Source organism: Acinonyx jubatus, chromosome A3 (genome assembly GCF_027475565.1).
Source record: "Acinonyx jubatus isolate Ajub_Pintada_27869175 chromosome A3, VMU_Ajub_asm_v1.0, whole genome shotgun sequence".
Lineage (NCBI taxonomy): Eukaryota > Metazoa > Chordata > Mammalia > Carnivora > Felidae > Acinonyx > Acinonyx jubatus.
The window spans coordinates 538,806-559,378 of record NC_069388.1 but is presented as its reverse complement, the minus strand read 5'-3'; the positions used below and the strand labels follow the sequence as shown (position 1 = coordinate 559,378).

The 20,573-nt window shown below is 51.9% G+C and overlaps 1 protein-coding gene across 2 annotated transcripts in view; it reads left to right on the top strand.

Moving 5' to 3' along the window:
• The window catches only part of DNAJC5 (DnaJ heat shock protein family (Hsp40) member C5), a 34,463-nt gene extending 20,117 nt beyond the window's left edge, over window positions 1-14,346 (top strand). The window contains exons 2-6 of one of the 2 annotated variants that reach the window (XR_008288995.1): window positions 11,622-11,739; window positions 12,497-12,710; window positions 13,351-13,522; window positions 13,606-13,679; window positions 13,977-14,346. Coding sequence is in view for 1 of the 2 variants with exons in the window: in XM_027046819.2 (XP_026902620.1) it covers window positions 11,633-11,739; window positions 12,497-12,710; window positions 13,351-13,522; window positions 13,977-14,080 (597 nt within the window). In the remaining variant the exon portion in view is untranslated. The remainder of the gene's footprint in view (window positions 1-11,621; window positions 11,740-12,496; window positions 12,711-13,350; window positions 13,523-13,605; window positions 13,680-13,976) is intronic. The other variant, XM_027046819.2, reaches the window with a different exon arrangement.
• Window positions 14,347-20,573: the final 6,227 nt, after the last annotated feature.

Genomic DNA, 20,573 nt, shown 5'->3' with positions numbered 1-20,573 from the left:
CTGAGCCACCCAGGCGCCCCTCAAAACATTTCTTCTTTAAATCACCTAAGTTTGTACCTCTATCTTTGTTTTGTATTTGTGCACGGTTACTCTTGAGGACTGGAAAAAGTGTGACAGTAACTAAACCTACACTTGTCCACAGTATATAAACATAAGGGGCCATCTGCAGGACCTAATTTCCCTTAAATAAGTCACAAGAGACCCATTATGTGACTTCGAAGGCAGGGCTTGCACCTGCTTCTGTAATTAAATCAGGTTTTATTGGAGCACCCCTGTGCCCATTCTTTCACACAGTGTGCTTTCCGGCTTCAAAGGCAGAGCTAAAAACTGGGGACCCAGTGATGGAGACTGGCCCACAAGACCGAAATGTTTACTATCTTGCCTTAAAAAAAGCTGGCCGATGCCTGCTCCAAGGCGAGTAACCCTTGGAAGACCAACACCAAAGTAAAGCTAGGGTAGGGTCTGTGCGGACTGTCCCGCAGCCAGCCCACCCCTTGCCGATGCGGGCACTTGGCTTCGACACAGTTACGTTAGGTCAGAGCTGCTGGCCATACCATTATGACATAAAGGAGTTTAGTTTCCAACTCTCGTTTGTGATGCCAGAAAACTGCCAGGGGCTTGAAATTGGATCGGGAGGGGGTCCACGTGAGGATGTTTGCTGGTTCCTGGGGTCAGCTAGACCCTGGGTGACTGGACCCCTTGTCTGGGTGCCTTCCATCAGCTGTGGCCAAAACAGACAGACTTGCCCACAAAAGAACAGCTTTGTCTTTCTGCAGTACTGCTTGTTGGAGACTTCCTGGTTGCAAGAGGGAAGTTTAGCCCATGGGGATGAGCTCCAGATCCCTGGTTACAGGGGCATCACTGGCCGGGTAGACTGGGCTTCTCAGTACCCCTGACAGCCCAGCACACCGAGCATGCTAAGTAAAGCTGTCCTGGAGGCGACTCACTAAAAAAGCACCTTCTGGGAAGGGCAGTCATGTATCCGGAAGCACTTTAAAAAAAATTTTGTAATGTGTGTTTATTTGTGTGAGAGAGAGAGACAGAATGTGAGCAGGGAAGGGGCAGAGAGAGAGGCAGACACAGAATCTGAAGCAGGCTCCAGACCCTGAACTGTCAACACAGAGCCCAACACGGGACTCGAACTCATGAGCTGTGAGATCATGACCTGAGCCGAAGTCGGATGCTCAACCGACTGAGCCACCCAGGCACCCCATGTTTATTCATTTTGAAAGACAGAGAGAGACAGAGCACAAGCAGGGGTGGGGCAGAGAGAGAGGGGGACACAGAATCCGAAGCAGGCTCCAGGCCCTGAGCTGTCAGCACAGAGCCCGACACGGGGCTTGAACTCACAAGCTATGAGATCGTGACCTGAGCCGAAGTCAGACGCTCAACCGATTGAGCCCCCAGGTGCCCCCGGATGCACTTTTAGAAGAGGTCTTGCGGCAGCTGATGTTCTGAGAAGGACAACGTAGTAGATTTTATAAAAGTGATAACTTTATAACGGTATTAAAAGTTCAAACAATACAGAAGAGCATAATGATTTAAAAAAATCAAGCCATGGTATAGAAGTGGATGAATGTTGGGCACCTGGGCAGCTCAGTTGGTTGAGTGTCCACCCAACTCGATTTTGGCTCAGGTCATGATCCCACAGTTTGTGGGATTGAGCCCCGCATTGGGCTCTGCGTTGACAGTGTGGAGCCTGCTTGGGATTCTCTCTCTGCCCCTCCCCTACTTGTGCTTGCTCTCCTAAAACACGTAAAGAAGGGGCGCCTGGGTAGCTCAGTTGGTTGAGCATCTGACTTCGGCTCAGGTCATGATCTCACAGTTTGTGAGTTCGGGCCCCGCGTCAGGCTCTGTGCTGACAGCTCAGAGCCTGGAGCCTGCTTCGGATTCTGTGTCTCCTTTTCTCTCTGCCCGTCCCCCGCTTGTGCTCTCTCTCTCTCTCTATCAAAAATAAATAAAGTAAAAATGTAAAAAAAAAAAAAATACATAAATAAATGTTAAAAAAAAAAAAGATACGGGTGAATGTTACACATTCAAGAAAATGTCCGTTAACCTCTGGTTCCTAGTTTTCCCCAAAACAATCAGATACTTAACCTTCTAAAGATGTTTGCATGTCTTTTACATAAAAGCATTGTTGCACTTTTCCTTGAATTTGACATAGAAAAATCAAGGTGGTGCTGATGAAATTAGCATCCCTCGGTGCAGGCAAACCCCACCCTTGTCTGCACGCCCCTCCCCCCACGTGTCGCCTGTGTCCTTGTAGGTTTGCGATGTTTGCATCCATCAGATTTGTTCGCACAGCTCCCAGTGCTCTTTAGTCTTGTTCTAGGATTTCCGTGGGTTCAACACCTGCCCACAGACCCGTTACCCCTGGTTTCCATTTTTGACTGCTGCCTTTTGGTTTGTGTTTTCACTGGCTGGGTTTTCAACAGATCATTTTTTCTAGAAGCTTCTTGTTCCAGAAGTTCTCATGTCCATGTGAACATTAGTCTGTGCCTCTGTCTGTGGAGAGCTTGCCTGATCATAACATTATCGGGTCAGGAGTGTTCAGATAGTTGTCCCGCTAACATTCTGATGCCGTATATTACAGATTTGTGCTACTCCAATTATGAGGGAGAAAGCTGCCAGTCACAAATGACTCAGGATGCTTAATAACTTAGTTTTTAGGGGCACGTGGGTGGCTCAGTCAGTTGAGTGTCTGACTCTTGATTTCAGCTCAGGTCGTGATGTCACAAGCGGTGGGATTGAGTCCAGTGTTGACAGAGCAGAGCCTGCTTGGGATTCTCTCTGCCCTTCCCCCGCTTGCTCATGTATGCACGTGCCTTCATGGGGGGGGGGGAGTTTGGATGTAGTTACTGGCAACCCACTGAAATTAGGAAAATTAACTTTAGATTATTTTATTGATCTTTCTTAAGACGGTTCTGTCTGAGACTAGGAAATTTTGACATTCAGTGCAGTAATATTAGTGATATCTGGCATACATACTGAGTTTTAAATAATACTGAGTTTTAAATCATAATTTAAAATGTGAAAGTTTCACAGGGTACTCTCTTCCATCAGATTAAGTAGCTGACTGCTTCTAGATGTTGTAGGTATACGAGCCTATCTCCTGTGGAGGGCTTGGTTCCAGATAAACCGCAGTAAAGCAAGTATCACAATAGAGCCCGGTCAAATGAATGTTTTGGTTTCCCAGTGCGTATAAACGTTCCATTTACGTTAAACCATCGGCTGGGGAGTGTGCAGTAGCGTTATGTGTAAAAAAAAAAAAAAAAAAAATTACAAGCCTCAATTTTAAAATACCTTATTGCTAAAAAATGCTAACCATCATCTGAGCATTTGAGTCAGAATCACTGATCAGAGGTCACTGCAACAAATACAGTAACAATAAAAGGTTTGAAATATTGCATGAGTTATCAAAATGTGACACAGAAACAAAATGAGCTAATGCTGTTGGAAAGGAGACTTGCTTGATACAAGGTTGCCAAAAACCTTCAATGTGTTTAAAAGAAAAGTACAGTGTGAAAGAGGTATGCCCAGAGCTATTTTTAGAGAGTAGACCGAAACTGTTACTTAATGGGGTTTAGAGGCCAACTACTTAATAGGCGTTGGGTACCTGAGAATAAAAACCAAAGAAGTTACTTACGGGGCAGTAGTTGGATTTGACAGTGCTGTGGTACTTCTGCCGTGGCCTAACGAGGCAAGACAGTACTGGCTTGGACTTGGATGCTGAGAGTATGCTGCTGCATCAGCATCAATAAAGACCCCTGCTCCTGGCGGATCTCTCGGCTCCTTGCTAGCCTAGTCTGGTGAGGTCCACAGGTGACAGAACTGCAGTGATTTGCCTGAGGTCACACAGCTAGAAACCTTCAGAGCTGGGCTTAGAACCCTCACATCCTGATTCCAGAACCCATGATCTCTCTCTTGGCAGTGAGACTTGTTTTATTTTCCGCCCTTAGCAGCACACATCATCCCTTGGGCCTAGGGGCGAGGTGGTTTAACTGGTGTCCATAGGCCAGGGCGTGGTGCCCTTGGTTTGGGTTCAGATCCTGACTTCACCTGTCTGTACTTCTGTCTCCACATCTGTGATACCACTGCCACAGAGCCTGCCTGGGGAGGGGAGGGGAAGCCTGACCCCTGGGGGCTGCCACGCTCCAGGAACCCAGCCCCGTGGGTGCTCAAGGCGGCCACTGGAGGGAGTCGAGGAACCTGGCACATTGGGGCCGTCCACCCCTGCACCCCTCTCCTGTCTGTTGTGAGCGTTACCCTTTGCATCAGGTGTGGTAATTCGGTGCCCACAGGAGGGTGGGGGTGTGGGAGCTGCTCTTGTGTCTCCTGCTGTCACTTCTCCTGCCACAGGCCCAGATGACACCACTCTCCTGTCCCAGGTTCCTCATTCTGTTCAAGTGTGTCCTCCCCAGACAGTTCCATGTAGAAGGCAGGAGCAGTACTTTTCCCAGACTCTTACATTGATGTACTCTTTATTATTTTTTTAAATGTGTGTTTATTTTTGAGAGAGAACATTTATTTATTTATTTTAAGTTTACTTATTTTTAGAGACATCACAAGTGGGGAGGGGCAGAGAGAGGGAGAGAGAGAATCCCAAGCAGGCTCCACACTGTCAGTGCAGAGCCCGATGTGGGGCTCGAACTCACGAAACCATGAGATCGTGACCTGAGCTGAAACCAAGAGTCGGAGTTTTGACTGAGCCACCCAGGTGCCCCACACATACAGATTATTAAATCAGTATTGAGTTTAAAAATTATGTCCATCCTTTATTTTTCAGATGGTTGATCTCAGGCCAGGGTTGCAGGTGTTTAATGGCACTGGGAGCTGCCTAGACCTGTCTTACTCCTATCACGGAGGCAGAGTAGGGAGATTGGAAAGCTCCCCCCCTTTTTTTTTTAAATGTTAGATATTTTCTTTAATTTTTTTAAACGTTTATTTTTGAGAGACAGAGACAGAGGGCAAGTGGGGGAGGGGCAGAGAGAGAGGAAGACACAGAACCCGAAGCAGCCTCCAGGCTCTGAGCTGTCAGCACACAGCCCGACTCAGGACTCGAACCCACGAACCGCGAGATCATGACCTGAGCCGGTCGGACACTTGACCGACGGAGCCGCTCAGGCGCCCCAACACTTTGCCTGGTGTTTACCAGTGGTGATACTTTGCCAAAATATGAGTGTTTTGTTTTGTTTTAATTTTTAAATGTTTTATTTGCTTTTGTGAGAGAAAGTGGGGGAGGGACAGAGAGAGGAGGAGACACAGAATCCGAAACAGGCTCCAGGCTCTGAGTTGTCAGCACAGATTCCGACATGGGGCTCAGACCCACAGACTGTAAGATCATGACCCGAGTCGAAGGACACTCAACCAACTGAGCCACCCAGGTGCCCCTCCAAGCTGTAGGATACTGATGTTGATACGATCTACCGACCCTACTCAGATTTCCCCATCTTTACTTTTACTCATTTGTGTGCATGGTGACCTCTGTTCAGTGGTTTCACCTGCATAGGTTTGTGTTTGCGCCACTAGACTCAAAATACGGGAGGTCTCAGTGCCACTGGCCATCCCCGCGTTGGCCTTCGTACTCACACTCACCTCCCATCCTTGACCCCTTGGCACCCACCCATCTGCCTTCCATTTCTGACGTCGTATCATTTCAAAAATGTTCTGTAAGTACAGTCATACACTGTGTAGCCTTTTGGGATCGGCAACCTCGCGTACTTTGCATTTACCAGGGTTTCATATGAGGGACTCCTACGTCGTCTGTTAGGTCTCACCCCTTTCACTCAGCAACATGCTTTAAGGGTGGTTGTGGCTCATTCCCTTCGTGCTGAGCAGTAGTCCACTCTACGGACAGACCCCTTTCTGTTGATCCATTCACCTGTCGATGGACATTGGGTTGTTTCCAAATGTTGGCTGTCAGGAATAAAGCTGCTGTGACCATTGGTGTGTAAGTCTTTGTGTAGACCTGCGTTTTCATTTTGCATGTGTAAGACCGTACCCAGCAGTGGAGTGGCTGGGTCGTATGATAAGTGTGTGTTTGGCTTCTTAAGGCACTACCAAGCTGTTTTCTGAGGGGGTTGTGGCGTTTTATGTCTTCAGCAGAGTTCATGTTACTTCACACCCTTGCCAACTTACTTGATACGGCTCATCTTTTTTTTTTTTTTTAATGCTTATTTATTTATTTAAAAAATTTGTTTTTATTTTTGAAGGAGAGAGAGAGACAGAGCATGAGTGGGGGAGGAGCAGAAAGAGAGGGAGACACAGAATCCGAAGCAGGCTCCAGGCTCTGAGCTGTCAGCACAGAGCCTGACCCGGGGTTCAAACTCACGAACCATGAAATCATGACCTGAGCCGAAGTCAGACGCTTAACTGACTGAGCCACCCAGGAGCCCCTTAAATGTTTGTTTATTTTTGAGAGAGAGAGAGAGAGAGAGAGAGAGAGAGAGAGAGTACAGGTGGAGGAGAGGCAGAGAGGGGGTGGGGACAGAAGATCCCAAGCGGGGTCTGCACTGACAGCAGAGGGACTGGGGCTCGAACTCACGAACTAACTGTAAGATCATGGACCTGAGATGAAGTAAGACGCTAACCGACTGAGCCACCCAGGTGCCCCGATACGGCTCATCTTTTTAATACAAGCTGTTCTAGTAGAAATGTAGTAGTATCCCATTTTATTGTGCATTTCTGAATGACAGCGACGAACATCTTTTCATGTGCTGTTGACCATCTGTATGTCAGTGTTATGCCCTTTGCTTTTCCATACAAATTTTTAAATAGGTTTCTCAATTTCTATCAAATGAGCCTGCTAGGATTAGAGTTAAGATTGTATTGTATCTGTAGATCAATTTGGAGAGGATTGGCATCTTAACAGTATTGACTCTTCTGATGCATGAACATTATAAATCTGTATTTTTTAAAATCTTTGGTTTCTCTAGGCAATGTGTGATTTTCAACATAAGGGTCCTGTATATCTTCTGTTAAATCTGACTCCTAAAAAAATTTAGCCTTTTGGATGCTGTTGTAAATGAAACTTGAACGTAATAATATTTTCCAGTTGCTTACTGCTCTCAAAAGTATGGTTGTTTTATTTAAAAAAAATTTTTTTTAACGTTTTATTTATTTTTGAGACAGAGACAGAGCATGAACGGGGGAGGGGCAGAGAGAGAGGGAGATACAGAATCGGAAGCAGGCTCCAGGCTCTGAGCCATCAGCCCAGAGCCGGACGCAGGGCTCGAACTCACGGACCACGAGATCGTGACCTGAGCTGAAGTCGGCCGCTTAACCGACTGAGCCACCCAGGCGCCCCAAAAGTATGGTTGTTTTAAATATCATATTAGTATCCTGTGATCTTGCTAACTTCACTTTTCAGTTGTTGGTTGGTTGGTTGGTTTTCTGTTTGTTTTTGTTTGTTTTTTGTGGATTCCTTAGGATTTTCTATATAAACAACCAAGTCATCTGTGAATAGGGACAGTTTTAGGTCTTTTTCTTTTTTCTTTTTTTCCTGTTGCAGTGTTCAGGGTCCTATGACAGTGTTGAATAGAATTGGTGAGAGCAGGCGTCCTTGTCACATTCTGGTCTTAAGGGGAAACCATTCAGTATTTCACTCCTAAGCATATCAGCTGTAGGCTTTTGGTCAGATGTCCTTTATCAGACTGAAGAAGTTTCCTTCTATTCCCAATATCTCCTGAGAATTTTTAAAATCATAGATTGGTATTGAACTTTGCCATATGCTTTGATTGAATCTCTTGAGATGATCATGTGGTTTGTCTCATTTATTCTATAATGTAGTGGATTATATTGGTTTCTTTGGAAAGTTAAATCAGGCTTGCATTCTTGGGATAATTTCTACTTGATTAGATTTTATTTGCTAATACTCTGTTAAGGATTTTTGCATCTGTGTTTATGAGGGATTTTTTGGTAATGTCTTTGTGAGGTCATGCTGGTTAAGACACGTAAAGAGCAGATCCTTCTTCCTCTGTTTTTGAAAAAGTTTATCTAAGATTAATGTCATTTCTTCCTTGAATATTTGTTAGAAAACTCATCAGGGCCTGGAATTTTGTTTGTGGGAAGGTTTTCTATTACCGATTCAATTTTGTTAATGTTTTTAGGACTACTCAGATTTTTCTGTTTCATCCTGTGTTAATTTTAGTAAATTGTATTTTTCAAGGTACTTGTCCATTTCATCTAATTATTGGCATAAAGTTGTCTATAATCTTATCATCTTTTTTGTGCCTGTAGGGTCCGTAGTGATGACCCCTCTTTTTTTCCTTCCTCATGTTACTGATTTCTGTTCTTTTTTTTGTCTGGCCAGTTGTTTATTAATTTTATTGCTTTCAAAGAGCCAACTTTCGTCTTTGCTAAATTTTTCTATCACTTATCTGTTTTTTATTTTGTTGGTTTCTGCTCTTTAATATTTCCTTCCTTCCATTTCCCTTGGGTCTGCTCTGCTTGCTTCCAGCGTTATAAGCCTGAATCTTAGGTTTTGGCTCACATGTTACATTTTATTATTTAGTTCAAAATACGTTCTATTATTATGATTTCTTTGAGCTGCATGTTAGTTTAGAAGTGTGTTGGGTGATGTTAAATACTTGAGGTTTTCTCAGAGGTCTTAGTGTTGAGTTTCTAACTTAATTCTGCTAAGCTCGGGGAGCACACTTTGCATGATTTAAATTTATTGAAATTTGTTTTAGAGCCCAGCATGTGGTATATTGGTGATTTTTTTTTCTTTTCTGTGTGTTTATAGATGTTGAGGGTCACATAAGTGTCATTTAGGTGATGGGGGTCGGTAGTGTTCTTCAGGTCATCTATTTATACTTTGTTGTTGTTGTTTGTTCTGTCTGTGTCTGAGAGAGGGGTGCTAAGAGTTTTATATGGGTTATCTCTTTCTCCTTTTAATTCTGTCAGTACTTGTTTGATGTATTTTTGACACTCTGTTGTTTTTAACATTTATTTATTTTGAGAGAGAAGACGTGTGCATGCAAGCTGGGGAGAGGGAGAGAGAATCCCAAGCAGACTCCACACTGTTAGCACAGAGCCTGACATGGGGCTCAGTCTCATGAACTATGAGATCATGACCTGAGCTGAAGTCAGATGCTTAACTGACTGAGCCACCCAAGAGTCCCATTGTGTTTTATCCATTCTGACAATCTCTCCCTTTTTTTTTTTTTTTTTTTTTTTTAATTTTTAAATTTACTTCCAAGTTAGTAGCATATGGTGTAATAATGATTTCAGGAGTAGAATTTAGTGATTCATCACTTACATATAACACCCAGTGCTCATCCCAGCAAGTGTCCTCCCTAATGCCCCTTGCCCATTTAGCCCATCCCCCCCCCCCACAACCCCCTCCAGCAACCCTCAGTTTATTCTCCATAGTTAAGAGTCTCTTACGGTTTTTCTCCCTCCCTGTTTTTATATTATTTTTCCTTCCCTTGTGTTCATCTGTTGTGTTTCTTAAATTCGAAATTCTACTTGAGTGAAGTCATATGATATTTGTCTTCTCTAATTTTGCTTATTAGCATAATATACTCTAGTTCCATCCACGTTGTTGCAAACGGCAAGATTTCATTCTTTTTGATCTCTGAGTAATATCCCACTGTATGTATATACCACATTTTCTTTATCCATTCATCAGTCAATGGACATTTAGGCTATTTCCATACTTTGGCTATTGTCGATAGTGCTGCTATAAACATTGGGGTGCTTGTGCCCCTTCAAAACAGCATAGCTGTATCCCTTAGATAAATATCTAGTAGTGCAGTTGCTGGGTCGTAGGGTAGTTCTGTTTTTAATTTTTTGAGGAACCTACACACTGTTTTCCAGAATGGCTGCATCAGTTTGCATTCCCACCAGCAGTGCAAGAGGGTTCCTCTTTATCTACATCCTCACCAACATCTGTTGTTGTCTGAGTTGTTAATGTTAACCATTCTGACCAGTGTGAGGGGGTATCTCAGTGTGGTTTTGATTTGTATTTCCTGGATGATGAGTGATGTTGAGCATTTTTTCATGTGTCGGCCATCTGGATGTCTTCTTTGGAGAAGTGTCTATTCATGTCTTTTGCCCATTTCTTCACTGGATTATTTGTGTTTTGGGTGTTGAGTTTGATACATTCTTTATAGACTTTGGATACTAACCCTTTATCTGATATGTCGTTTGCAAAAATCTTCTCCCATTCTGTCGGTTGCCATTTAGTTTTGCTGATTGTTTCCTTTGCTGTGCAGAAGCTTTTTATCTTGATGAGGTCCCAGTAGTTCATTTTTGCTTTTGTTTCCCTTGCCTCCGGAGACGTGTTGAGTAAGAAGTTGCTGCGGCCAAGGTCAAAGAGGTTTTTGCCTCTTTTCTCCTCTAGGGTTTTGATGGCTTCCTGTCTTACATTTAGGTCCTTCATCCACTTTGAGTTTATTTTTGTGTCTCGTGTAAGAAAGTGGTCCAAGTTCATTCTTCTGCTGCGTGTCGCTGTCCAGTTTTCCCAGCACCAGTTGCTGAAGAGACTGTCTTTATTCCATGGGATATTCTTTCCTGCTTTGTCAAAGATCAGTTGACCATACGTTTGTGGGTCCATTTCTGGGTTCTCTATTCTGTTCCATTGATCTGAATGTCTGTTTTTATGCCACTACCGTACCGTGTTGTTGATTACAGCTTTGTAACACATCTTCAAGTCGGGGATTGTGATGCCTCCAGCTTTGGTTTTCTTTTCCAGGATTGCTTTGGCTGTTCGGAGACTTTTCTGGTTCCATACAAATTTTAGGATTGTTTGTTCTAGGTTTGTGAAGAATGCTGGTGTTGTTTTGATAGGGATTGAGACAATCTTTTTTTTTTTTTTTAATTTTTTTAAATGTGTATTCATTTCTGAGAGAGACAGACAGAGTGTGAGTAGGGGAGGGGCAGAAAGGGAGACAGAATCCGAAGCAGACTCCAGGCTCTGTGGGGACAGCTCATGGGGCTTGAACCCGTGAACCATGAGATCATGACCTGAGCCAAAGTTGGACATTTAAGCGACTGAGCCATCCAGGCGCCTCGAGACAGTCTCTTCTTTTTATTGGAGTTCTTAGTCTAAAGAGTTCATTTCCCTTTTTTTTTTTTTTCATGTTTATTTATTATTGAGAGAGAGAGAGACCGAGCATGAGCAGGGGAGGGGCAGAGAGAGGAGGAGACACAGAATCCGCAGCAGGCTCCAGAGCGGCTCCGAGCTGTCAGCACAGAGCCCATCGCAGGGCTCGAACCACAAAATGCGAGATCATGACCTGAGCCGAAGTCGGACGCTTAACTGAGCCACCCAGCTGCCCCATTTCCCTTCTTCTTTTAGCCTTTATACCTATACTTTGCATTTCTTTATTTAGAGGTTGCTCTGGAGATTACAATAAACACATGTAATTCTGCACAGTCTCTGTGGTGTGGCCGTGTTCTCGCCTTCACAGGCACAATCACCAACTTGAACTTTGCCTCTGGCCCCACTCCCCACACCCCTTTATGTCATAGTTGGATGTGTTGTGTCTGTGGACCTCCTGGCCCCCATTAGCAGTGTTATGATGTTTTGCTTAGAACAGTCATCTGGAATAAAGTGTGTCAGCGCTGTGCTTGGAATCTCTATACTTCTTGATGTTTTCTTCGCATTTTTCTTATAGATTAGCCTACCATGGCAGACCAGAGACAGCGCTCACTCTCTACCTCTGGGGAATCACTCTACCATGTTCTGGGGCTGGACAAGAATGCAACCTCAGATGACATTAAAAAGTCCTATCGGTGAGAGGCCACACGCGGGGAGGACCTCGTACCTCGTGGGGTTTGACTTGCATTTACCGAAACCAGTGTTTGTCCCTGGCTGAGCTGACCCCGTTTCAAGCTGGCGATGGTTCCACCACACCTTGTAGCCTACAGCTCTCAACTGATATTTTCTCGGCAACGACAAAATAACACTTTGTGGGTGATACGGACGGTCTGAGCCTGCTCCGTAGCCGGGGCTTTAGAATGCTCAATGATTTGCTCTTCTCCACGCAGTGACAGTAGTCCCCTCCCAGTGGAACTTACGCACAGCTGCACGGAGTAGGCCATAGGAGGCAAACCCCCCACGAGTCCGCACCCTCAGCTAGTTGTCTCTTGTGTTCCTCACGTGTGTGATTCGTGAGCACGGAAAGCAGGCCCATGTTGTGCTCGCCTCGCTTGCAGTCACTGCGTGGGGCAGCTGAGCAGCTAGCCTGCTGGGACACTAGAGGTCGGCAGTGGGTTTGCCTTGGAGCTGTTGGAAGAGCCCTCCCTCCCCCACCCCCCTCGCAGGCTGTGCCTGCGGCCACTCCCCCAGGGTTAGCCTCACCCCAGGACCCTCTTCTCTGGGGCCGGGTCAAGGTCAGGGCCGGGCAGTTTGCAGAGATTTCTCTGGATCTGACAGTCTGGAACTCTGGAGAGGTGGAAAGTGCCGCGGTGATGCATGAGTGTGTCCTCCACGGGGCCCTGTGATGGGTGTGTGTGAAATGAGGGACAAAGAAATGGTTTTGATTTGCAGAAAACTTGCCTTGAAATACCACCCTGACAAGAACCCCGATAACCCGGAGGCAGCAGACAAGTTCAAGGAGATCAACAACGCCCACGCCATCCTGACGGACGCCACAAAAAGAAACATCTACGACAAGTACGGGTCGCTGGGGCTCTACGTGGCCGAGCAGTTTGGAGAGGAGAACGTGAACACCTACTTTGTGCTCTCCAGCTGGTGGGCCAAGGTGAGCGGAATGGGCGGGGGGCGGGGGGTCCGGGCGCACACAGTCAGGCCGTTTGGTCCAGGGGCTCTGCTCAGGGGCCCTGGTTCCCGGGTATGGGGCAGCCTTTCTCCCCGTCCTGTGCGGATGCGGCCGGCTCGCTTGCCTGTGTGCAACGGGCCGAGAGCGCACAGAGCGAGCCCGACACCGAGCGGACGTCCTCTGACGAGTAAGTTCCTACAGAGACAGGCCTCGCAAGGGAGCTTTTCCAGCGCGTTTTGGATGGATGTTTTTGTCGTCGTGGGGGAGGACGTGTTTGAAATCTGACTTGAGAAACTTTTGACATTTTGTCCGGTGGTTCTGTTTTGAACACTTGTCCTTTTCCTCACTTGACTCACAAGCCGTGTCCCGTGAAGGCCCGAGGGTGTGACGGCCCCGGCCACCAGGCGCCGTGGCGCTGGCCAGTCAGCCCCGGAGCCCCTCCCTGTAGGCTCCCTTTCCAGAAGCTTACAGAGCTCCGTCTCTCGGTGTCCCTGCTCCTCGGGCCGCGAAGGGCCGCGAAGGGCGTCTGGGCCCGACACGCCCCCGGAGCGGCCTCGGGCTGGCCGCGGGGCGGGGGTCCCGGAGGCCGCGTGGCCAGCGCCCCTGTCGTCCACCCGCGCAGGCGCTGTTTGTCGTGTGCGGCCTCCTCACCTGCTGCTACTGCTGCTGCTGCCTCTGCTGCTGCTTCAACTGCTGCTGCGGGAGGTGCAAGCCCAGGGCGCCCGCGGGCGAGGACGCCGGCTTCTACGTGTCCCCCGAGGACCTGGAGGCACAGCTGCAGTCGGACGAGCGGGGTGAGTGCCCGCCGAGGGCCGCTGAGCGGGGCGGGCCGGGCCGGGCCGGGCCCTGAGCCGTGTCGACCTGTCTTGTCAAACAGGAGGGCACTGACACGGTGCCGCAGTGTTTGTGGTGGTCGCTGGGACTGTTGAGGTGTGAACGTGGACACTTGAGGTAAAAGCAGACGCAGAGGGCTGTCCCCACCCGCGATCTGAAGCGGCCGAAGTTCCACGGGACCCAGCAGGTGGGGAGGGACCGAGGGCTGGCGGTGACCTGAGGCGACGGAGGAAGTTTGCGCTGGGTGGAGGTGCGCAGGTAGCCTCTCCCCTCCGACCTGTGACCCTGGTGGAGCGGCCAGGCGACGGAGCTTTGTCACGAGGACGGTGTCGTTGGGGGTCACACGTGCGCTTGGGAGGCCCGGTGGCGAGGCTCCGCCCTCACACGATGAACACGCACGTGCTTGCTTTTCAGAGGCCGCAGACACGCCGATTGTCATACAGCCAGCGTCCGCCACAGAGACCACCCAGCTCACGGCTGACTCCCACCCCAGCTACCACACCGACGGGTTCAACTAAGTTCCGGAGCCGCTGTGATAGAGGATAGCCCAGCACCCGGCCACTTCACCCTTAGAATCATGAACTGTAGCCGCAGAGATGGGGAGGGGGCTGCCCTGGCCACGGAGGAGGAGCAGCCGCCAGCCCGCCGGGGCCCTTCCCACCTCTGTGCCCGCCCACCCGCCCGTCACCCCCCAACACGTGAAGTGCGTCGCATGCAGTATTTAAAGCAGTGTAGCTACGGTCCTCTTCTGTTCTCTCCTTTTTTAATAGCATGTCTGGGGCCACGTTCCGTGTGTGTCTGTGTTGTGGGCGTGCCGCGGTGTGGCCGCGTGAACCAGACGCCGAAGCAGTCTCGGGGCTCACGAGTGGCCGCACCGGCCGTGGCTGCTGCGTAGGGTCTCCCAGCCGGGCAGGCTGGGGCCAGAAGGGTGGCTCCTTCCCCTGTGTTGGTGGCGGCCAGAGGCGGGTTCTGGCCGGCGGCAGCTGTGAGGTCCAGTCCCTGTCCTGTGCTCGCCAGCCGTGTGGTCACAGCCAGAGCCTCTGGACGCGTTCGTTGCCTGGGAGGAGCTGGGCACGTCCTCCCTCCGCCCGGCGCTGGTGGCCTTTTCGTGCTGTGGGTTTGTGCGGGGCCGTTTGCCTTGGTGGCTTGGCCTCGTGGCTGGGTTTTCCTTTGGGTGAGTTTGTCATGGAACGTGTCGCAGGCTCTGCCGACCCCAAGATCGCGTTTTCTGCCCGGATGCGGCCCGGGTCTCCGTGGCACGCGGTCCCTGGCCGGGCTGCGGGACGTGGTTCTTCCGCACTCCCACTCTTGTGCCCCGGCCACATTCCAGCCACCTGCCCTCCCCTCGGGTCACCCTCCACATTCCTTCAGGCCCGCCCGGGCCTCCTGGTGGGCCTTCCTGGACCTGGAAGAACCACAAGTGGTGGTGGCGAGCCAGTTTGTTGTCAGAGGGGCTGACCGTCCAGGCCCAGGTTGCTGGCGGAGCAGGGCCGAGCGGCTCTGGGAAGCACAGTGGCGAGCACAGCCCTCTTCTCTGCGCTTCCCAGAGCTCCTACCCTCCTTCCTTCGCCCGTTCCCTTCGGCCGCCGTTGATGGTTCAGGCGGCGCTAGAGACATCAGGTTCCCAGAGGAGGCAGCACCTGGACCGAAGGTGCACCTGGTGCCCTTGGCTGGTGAGCCAGCAGCCGGACTGTGGGATCCTCCTCTCACCGCTGTGTTGAGCAGCACCTTTCGTGGAGCTGGAAGTCAGTCTTGTCTGTGCCCCAGAACTCGTGGGTGACGCCCCTGCCGCGGGGACTGAGGAGACGTGGGTTATGATGTGCCCGTGCCGGCCCAGAGTTGAGAGTTGCCCCACACCCCCAGCGGCACCAGATGTGCTGTGGCTCCCTGCTGGGCCTGCACTGGCCGGTGGAGACCCACGGGGCCACGTGGGCTTGGCTGCTGCAGAATGCGTCCTGGATTGCAGATGAAGGACGAGGACGACGCCGGCTCAGACGTACCAGGTCGTGCTCCTGACGCCTGCGGCCTCCACCCCCTCCCGCCCGCCCGCGGAGCCCTCGCTTGTCTGCCACCCAGGGCCTCGAGGGGAGCAGGTTCTTGTTGTTGGCCAGGAAGTGGCTGGAGGGATAGCCGTGTGAGGACAGAATGCGGACGCGCTCGGAGAGCAGCCATGTGAGGGCGGAGCCAGTACCAGGCCCCTGGGCAGGTGTTTGATCCCATGTTGTTGTTTTTTGTCCATTAAAATGATTGTGAAGACGTCCAACGAGAGAGAAAGTATGCACTGTGATTTTAAATTAGAAATAATTCACTAAAATCTGACCTCGTGAAAGGCTAAGAAATTCATTGCCGGCTCTGGGACCAGGGAGGAGGTAAGACCACAGAGCTGTTCTCTGCCAGTCCCAACACGGCAGCAAGATGGAGCCCGAGAGGCAGGCTGTGGTCAGCCTTTGTGACGTTCTGGAAATACCTTTGGGAGCTGTTTTTCCCCCAGAATGGCCAAGAACTAACTTCAAATCCTGGACTTAAGGTAGAAAGCCTCCCCCTCTGCTGCTGGGACCTGCAGGGGACCATGCACCTCTGTGCTCAAAAAACCCCGGGGCCACTGCATGCGTCTGGGGAGCCCCTCGCCAAGTGTCCTCCAGCCACAGGACGGGACACTGTCCTGGGGGCCGGGGTGGGCGGGTGTTGCAAGAGGGGCCGGGCAGGAAGTTTGTCCGACCAGTCCTTTGAAGAATGTGTGTAGTCGAAGTGAATCGTGGCAGTGAGGACGGTGACGATTGCCCAGGGGCCTCGGGTTCTCCCCGCCTGGCCCTGACTTGGCGATTCTGAATGAGAGCCCCCCCCCCGGCTGTGCTCACTGTCAGCCCTGGGCGTGTTCCCTTTTTCTGGAGTGTTCTGTGTGTTTCCCTGCTGTGCACTTGCTGAGTCTGGAGGGGCACCCTGTTCACTGGCCACATGGGGGCGACTGTCTGCCTGCTGCGCAGCTGTGAGAGCTCCTGGCTCTAGGACACCCCCACCCCACCCCCGCTTCCTTTCCCGTGGCCCCCCCCCGCCCCCCTCTCCCCTCCCCCTCCCTCTCTTCCCTCCCTACAACCCCGTGCCTTCCCACCCACCGCCTGCTTCCCTCCCCCACACACCCACCCCCCTCGAGCCAAGGCCATGTGTGGCCAGAGAGCGCCGGGCCAGTGTGGGCTGGAGCCCGTCCTGTTCCGCAAAGCACAGGGCTTGCCCAGATGCCCTCAGGGGCCTGGCAGCAGCGACCGCTTCAGGATGGCAGGAAACACGCAGGAGACTCGCAGGGCGTCTGATGGTGGTTGCTGGTGTTTGCGTTCTGTTCCTGCCCCGTGATGTGGTCTTCTTTCCTTTCTCTTGTCTTCCTTTGGCTTTGTTCTGTTTTCAAACTGCTTTAGATATGACCGCTCGGCGTGTGAGCTTTCCTAGTTCCCTGGTCAGTCAGCGCGGTTTGGCACCCATGGGGACCCACTGGAGAAGAAGCCAGAGTGTGCTGAGGTTAGAGCAGGTGGCGTTTCCACACCCTTGACCACCAGGTGTGGCCACGAGGCTCCTGCTCCAGGAAAGGCCTGTTCCCACGAGTTCTGACGGCAGGGGGGCCGTCGGGTGAGCTCCTGCTGGAGGAGTGCCCGCTGGCCGTCTGGGAGACGCTGGGGTGACACCACCAGCAGGTGGGGTGGGCGCCTGCCCACGGGCTCCCACCGGGGGGGGGGGGGCCTGCTCGGCCTCCCCCGGCTCTCAGCAGATCCCACCAGAGGGACGGACGTGAGGGTGTGGGAGGAGCGACCTCATTCCTTTCTCAACACGCTGATCTGTGAGCCCGTGTGACACAGGACCGCCCTGTTTGTTTTTGTTACTTTGGTTGTGAACCCTCCTGTGGAATTGGCGAAAGCTACGTTTTTACTGTCCTTACAAGCACGGTTGGCGTTGTCTGTGCTGTAGGTGTGGGCAGTGGGTGTGCGTGTGTGTGTGTGTGTGTGTGTACATATGTGAATATGTATATATCCCACGGCAGGCGTGACTGCTGCTGTCCAGCGGCAACAAGTACAATAAAAGCTGGCCCCAAAACGGCCTTGGGTTTCCTGGTGAGTTGGGTCAAGAGCAGGGTCTTGGAGGCAGGTAGGCTCCTTCGCCGGGTGCGCAGAAGTGAACACCGACCCACTTGTGTCCCTAGGGTTTGTGTGAACGGCCAGGTAGGGTGCCAGGGCTACCGTGGTGGATCGTCCCCCAGTGCCACCCCCATCTCTGGGGGCCCACCCTTCGTGCTCACCTGACGCTCCAGTGAGTGACCCTTTGGGACCTCCAGGTGGCTGGAAATCTTCCCTCCCTCGAAACATTAAAACCAGTTTTCTAAGCATAGGATACAGCCCCTGACAAATGCATTCTAGAGGGGATGCTGTCTCCTGCCCACAGGTCTGCTTTGGGAGGGGTCCACTGGGAAGGAGCAGGGGCCACACGGGGGGCCACCCTCCAGGAAGGGGCTGGGCTCAGGGTCCACAGGCAGTACCTTTTGCAGATTTTGTTTCCCTAGGAAATGGGACAATGTTTCAAGCTAAGAGAGGGAAGGCAGTTCACTCTGGAATAGACACGTGTATATATACATTGTTTTTAAATACTAAATACAAATGCATGGAAAGAGCCGTCCATGCGCCGGTTTTGTCCTGTTGCTGGAACCCACAGAGGTGGGCAGGTGCCCCTGACCCCGGCTCCCACGTGCACCCTTGAGGGCCAGGCTGGAGGGTTAGGATGGGTCCCGTGATGATCTCCATTTCGTATGTCTGAATGTTGACCTTAAAATAAAGATAACTGTTGTAAAATAAATGTTTTCACCGCAAACCAGGCGTGTGTTTTATTTAAGGATTCCTGCGGCATCCTCTTTTGGGGGTGTCTTGCACCGGGGGGGGGGGGGGCCAGGGACCTCACTCCCACCTGCCTGGCCCACGTGTGGACAGAAGCCCCTCCTTGGTTCTGTTTTTCACCTCCATTTTCTAAATACCACAAATAGGGTGAAGAGAGGGTCCTGTAAGCCCAGGGCGGCTTGGACTGTGGCTTCTGCGGCCCTCCTGGGACATGTCCCAGCAAGCCGCTGGCTGAGAGCCCGTGCTTCCTCTGTCCCCTCATTCCCACCTGGCTGACTTGGTAACTCCTACCGCCTCAGCCTGGAACCGCCCCTGTCCCCCACGCAGACGGCAGATCACAGAACTGCCTGGCAGGACGGGGCGGGCTGCAGGAGTCCGGAACAGCACGCCGGGCCTGGGCCCGAACCCTCAGCGGGTAGCACAAGGTAGGCAAAGGGTGACTGTGGGGGCACCTGGGGCAGGCTGGCCACCCCCCGCTGTCCCCTGGGCCTGTGCTGTGTCCCCCCGTCCCCCGGTTCCGACCAGGTCACCCCAGTGCCCGCCCACCCAGGGCATCAACGTGGAGTGCACTCGGGTCCTCGTGCCTGGACGCTGCTGTGCCTCCCTCCTGGGTCATGTCTGAGCCAGTGGTGACCTGGCACTGCATCCTGGTGTCTCCTCAGCAAGGCCACCCTCCACCCCAGCCCCCATCTGGTCCTCCAGCCGTCATGGCTCCACGGGGTTCAGCGTTTCACCCCCACACACACCACACCGCCTTGGTGGCAGACAGACAAGAACAGCGCGTGGCCTGGGCCCCGTCAGGCACCCCTGGACTGTGTGCAGGTCACAGCATGGGGTTTCCGGCCCCACTCCAACTACTGCTGTGCCTCTCTTTCCTCATCTCGGAGATTGAGGTCTCTGCCTCAGGGCACGTGTGTCCCTGGGGGGTTCGTGTCTGGCCCACACAGTGGGGCAGGTGGCCCAGGGGCCTTGGCTTTAGGTGGGAGAGGCCACCCTGAGCCAGGAGGCCCGTGGGTGTGACCAGCCGGTCCCGGCCACAAGTGTCACCTTCCACACCCTTGCAGTGACTGTCCTTCACACCTGGAACACCCCCCCCCCCCCACCACCTTGGGTCAGGGTACTGGGTCGTCTGTTCCCTTGGTCTTAGAGCAAGGCAGAAATACTTGGAAAAAAATTAAGCAGCATAGAAATGCTAAAAGTAATTTAACAAACACCTTGAAACAGACCCTCCTTCTGGACATAAATATGAAGCCGTTTGATTTAGATTTTCCATAAAAGGAAAGCGGACGGTGAAGCCCTGTACCTCCCTCCCCAGCCCCGCATCCCCCTTCCAGCCGTGGCCACCAGAATTTCAGTCTCTTTCTGCCTGTGGTTCTAACCCTGCCCACCGGTGTCAGCAGCCATAAAGCCCATTTCATTCATGATTTTATCGACCTCTAAAATTTTGCCTCAACTGTAGCATGCTGTACTCAGCATGCACTTTCCTTCGGTGTAGGTTTTTTGAGAACTCCATCGTGGCTCCACATAGGTTTGGTTTGTTTGCTTCAGCTGCTGCATGGCATGCAACCGAAAACCGACCACAAGTGGTCGACGGCCTTGCTAGCTGAGGACGTGGCTTTTCGGTTTTTCGCTGTTGACCAAAGCCGGGCTGCCGGGAGCAGGTGCACGCACGGCCAGCGGGCCATGGCTGGGCACCCATCCGGAAGCCCGTGGACTGCGCCGGTCACCGTCACCACTGGAAGCGAGGAGGAAGCGGGAGGGGGCGACCGGGAAGTGGCGGGACGTGCCCCCCCCCCCCCGCGGCGGGGGCAGGGGTCTGGGGACCCGGGGCGCCGAGGGCCAGGCGGGGGGACTCCCTCCCGCTCAGGAAGACCGCGGCAGCGACTCCGCGAGAGCAGCTCGAGCGGCCACGGGCCGCGGGCAGGACACGGGGGAACCGGGGCGTCCGGGTCTGGAGGGGTCCCCGGCGCGGCCCCACCCGGCGAGCGCACGGCCGCTCGCAGCCCCGGACGCCGGGCTCTCTCCTGCCGCAGAGGGACCCGCGCTCCTACCGTTTCTCCGCGGACTCCGCTCACCGGCCCCCCACCCCAGCCCCTCTCCGTCCGGGTGCGCGGTGCCGCGCGGGCCGGCTCCCCACGCT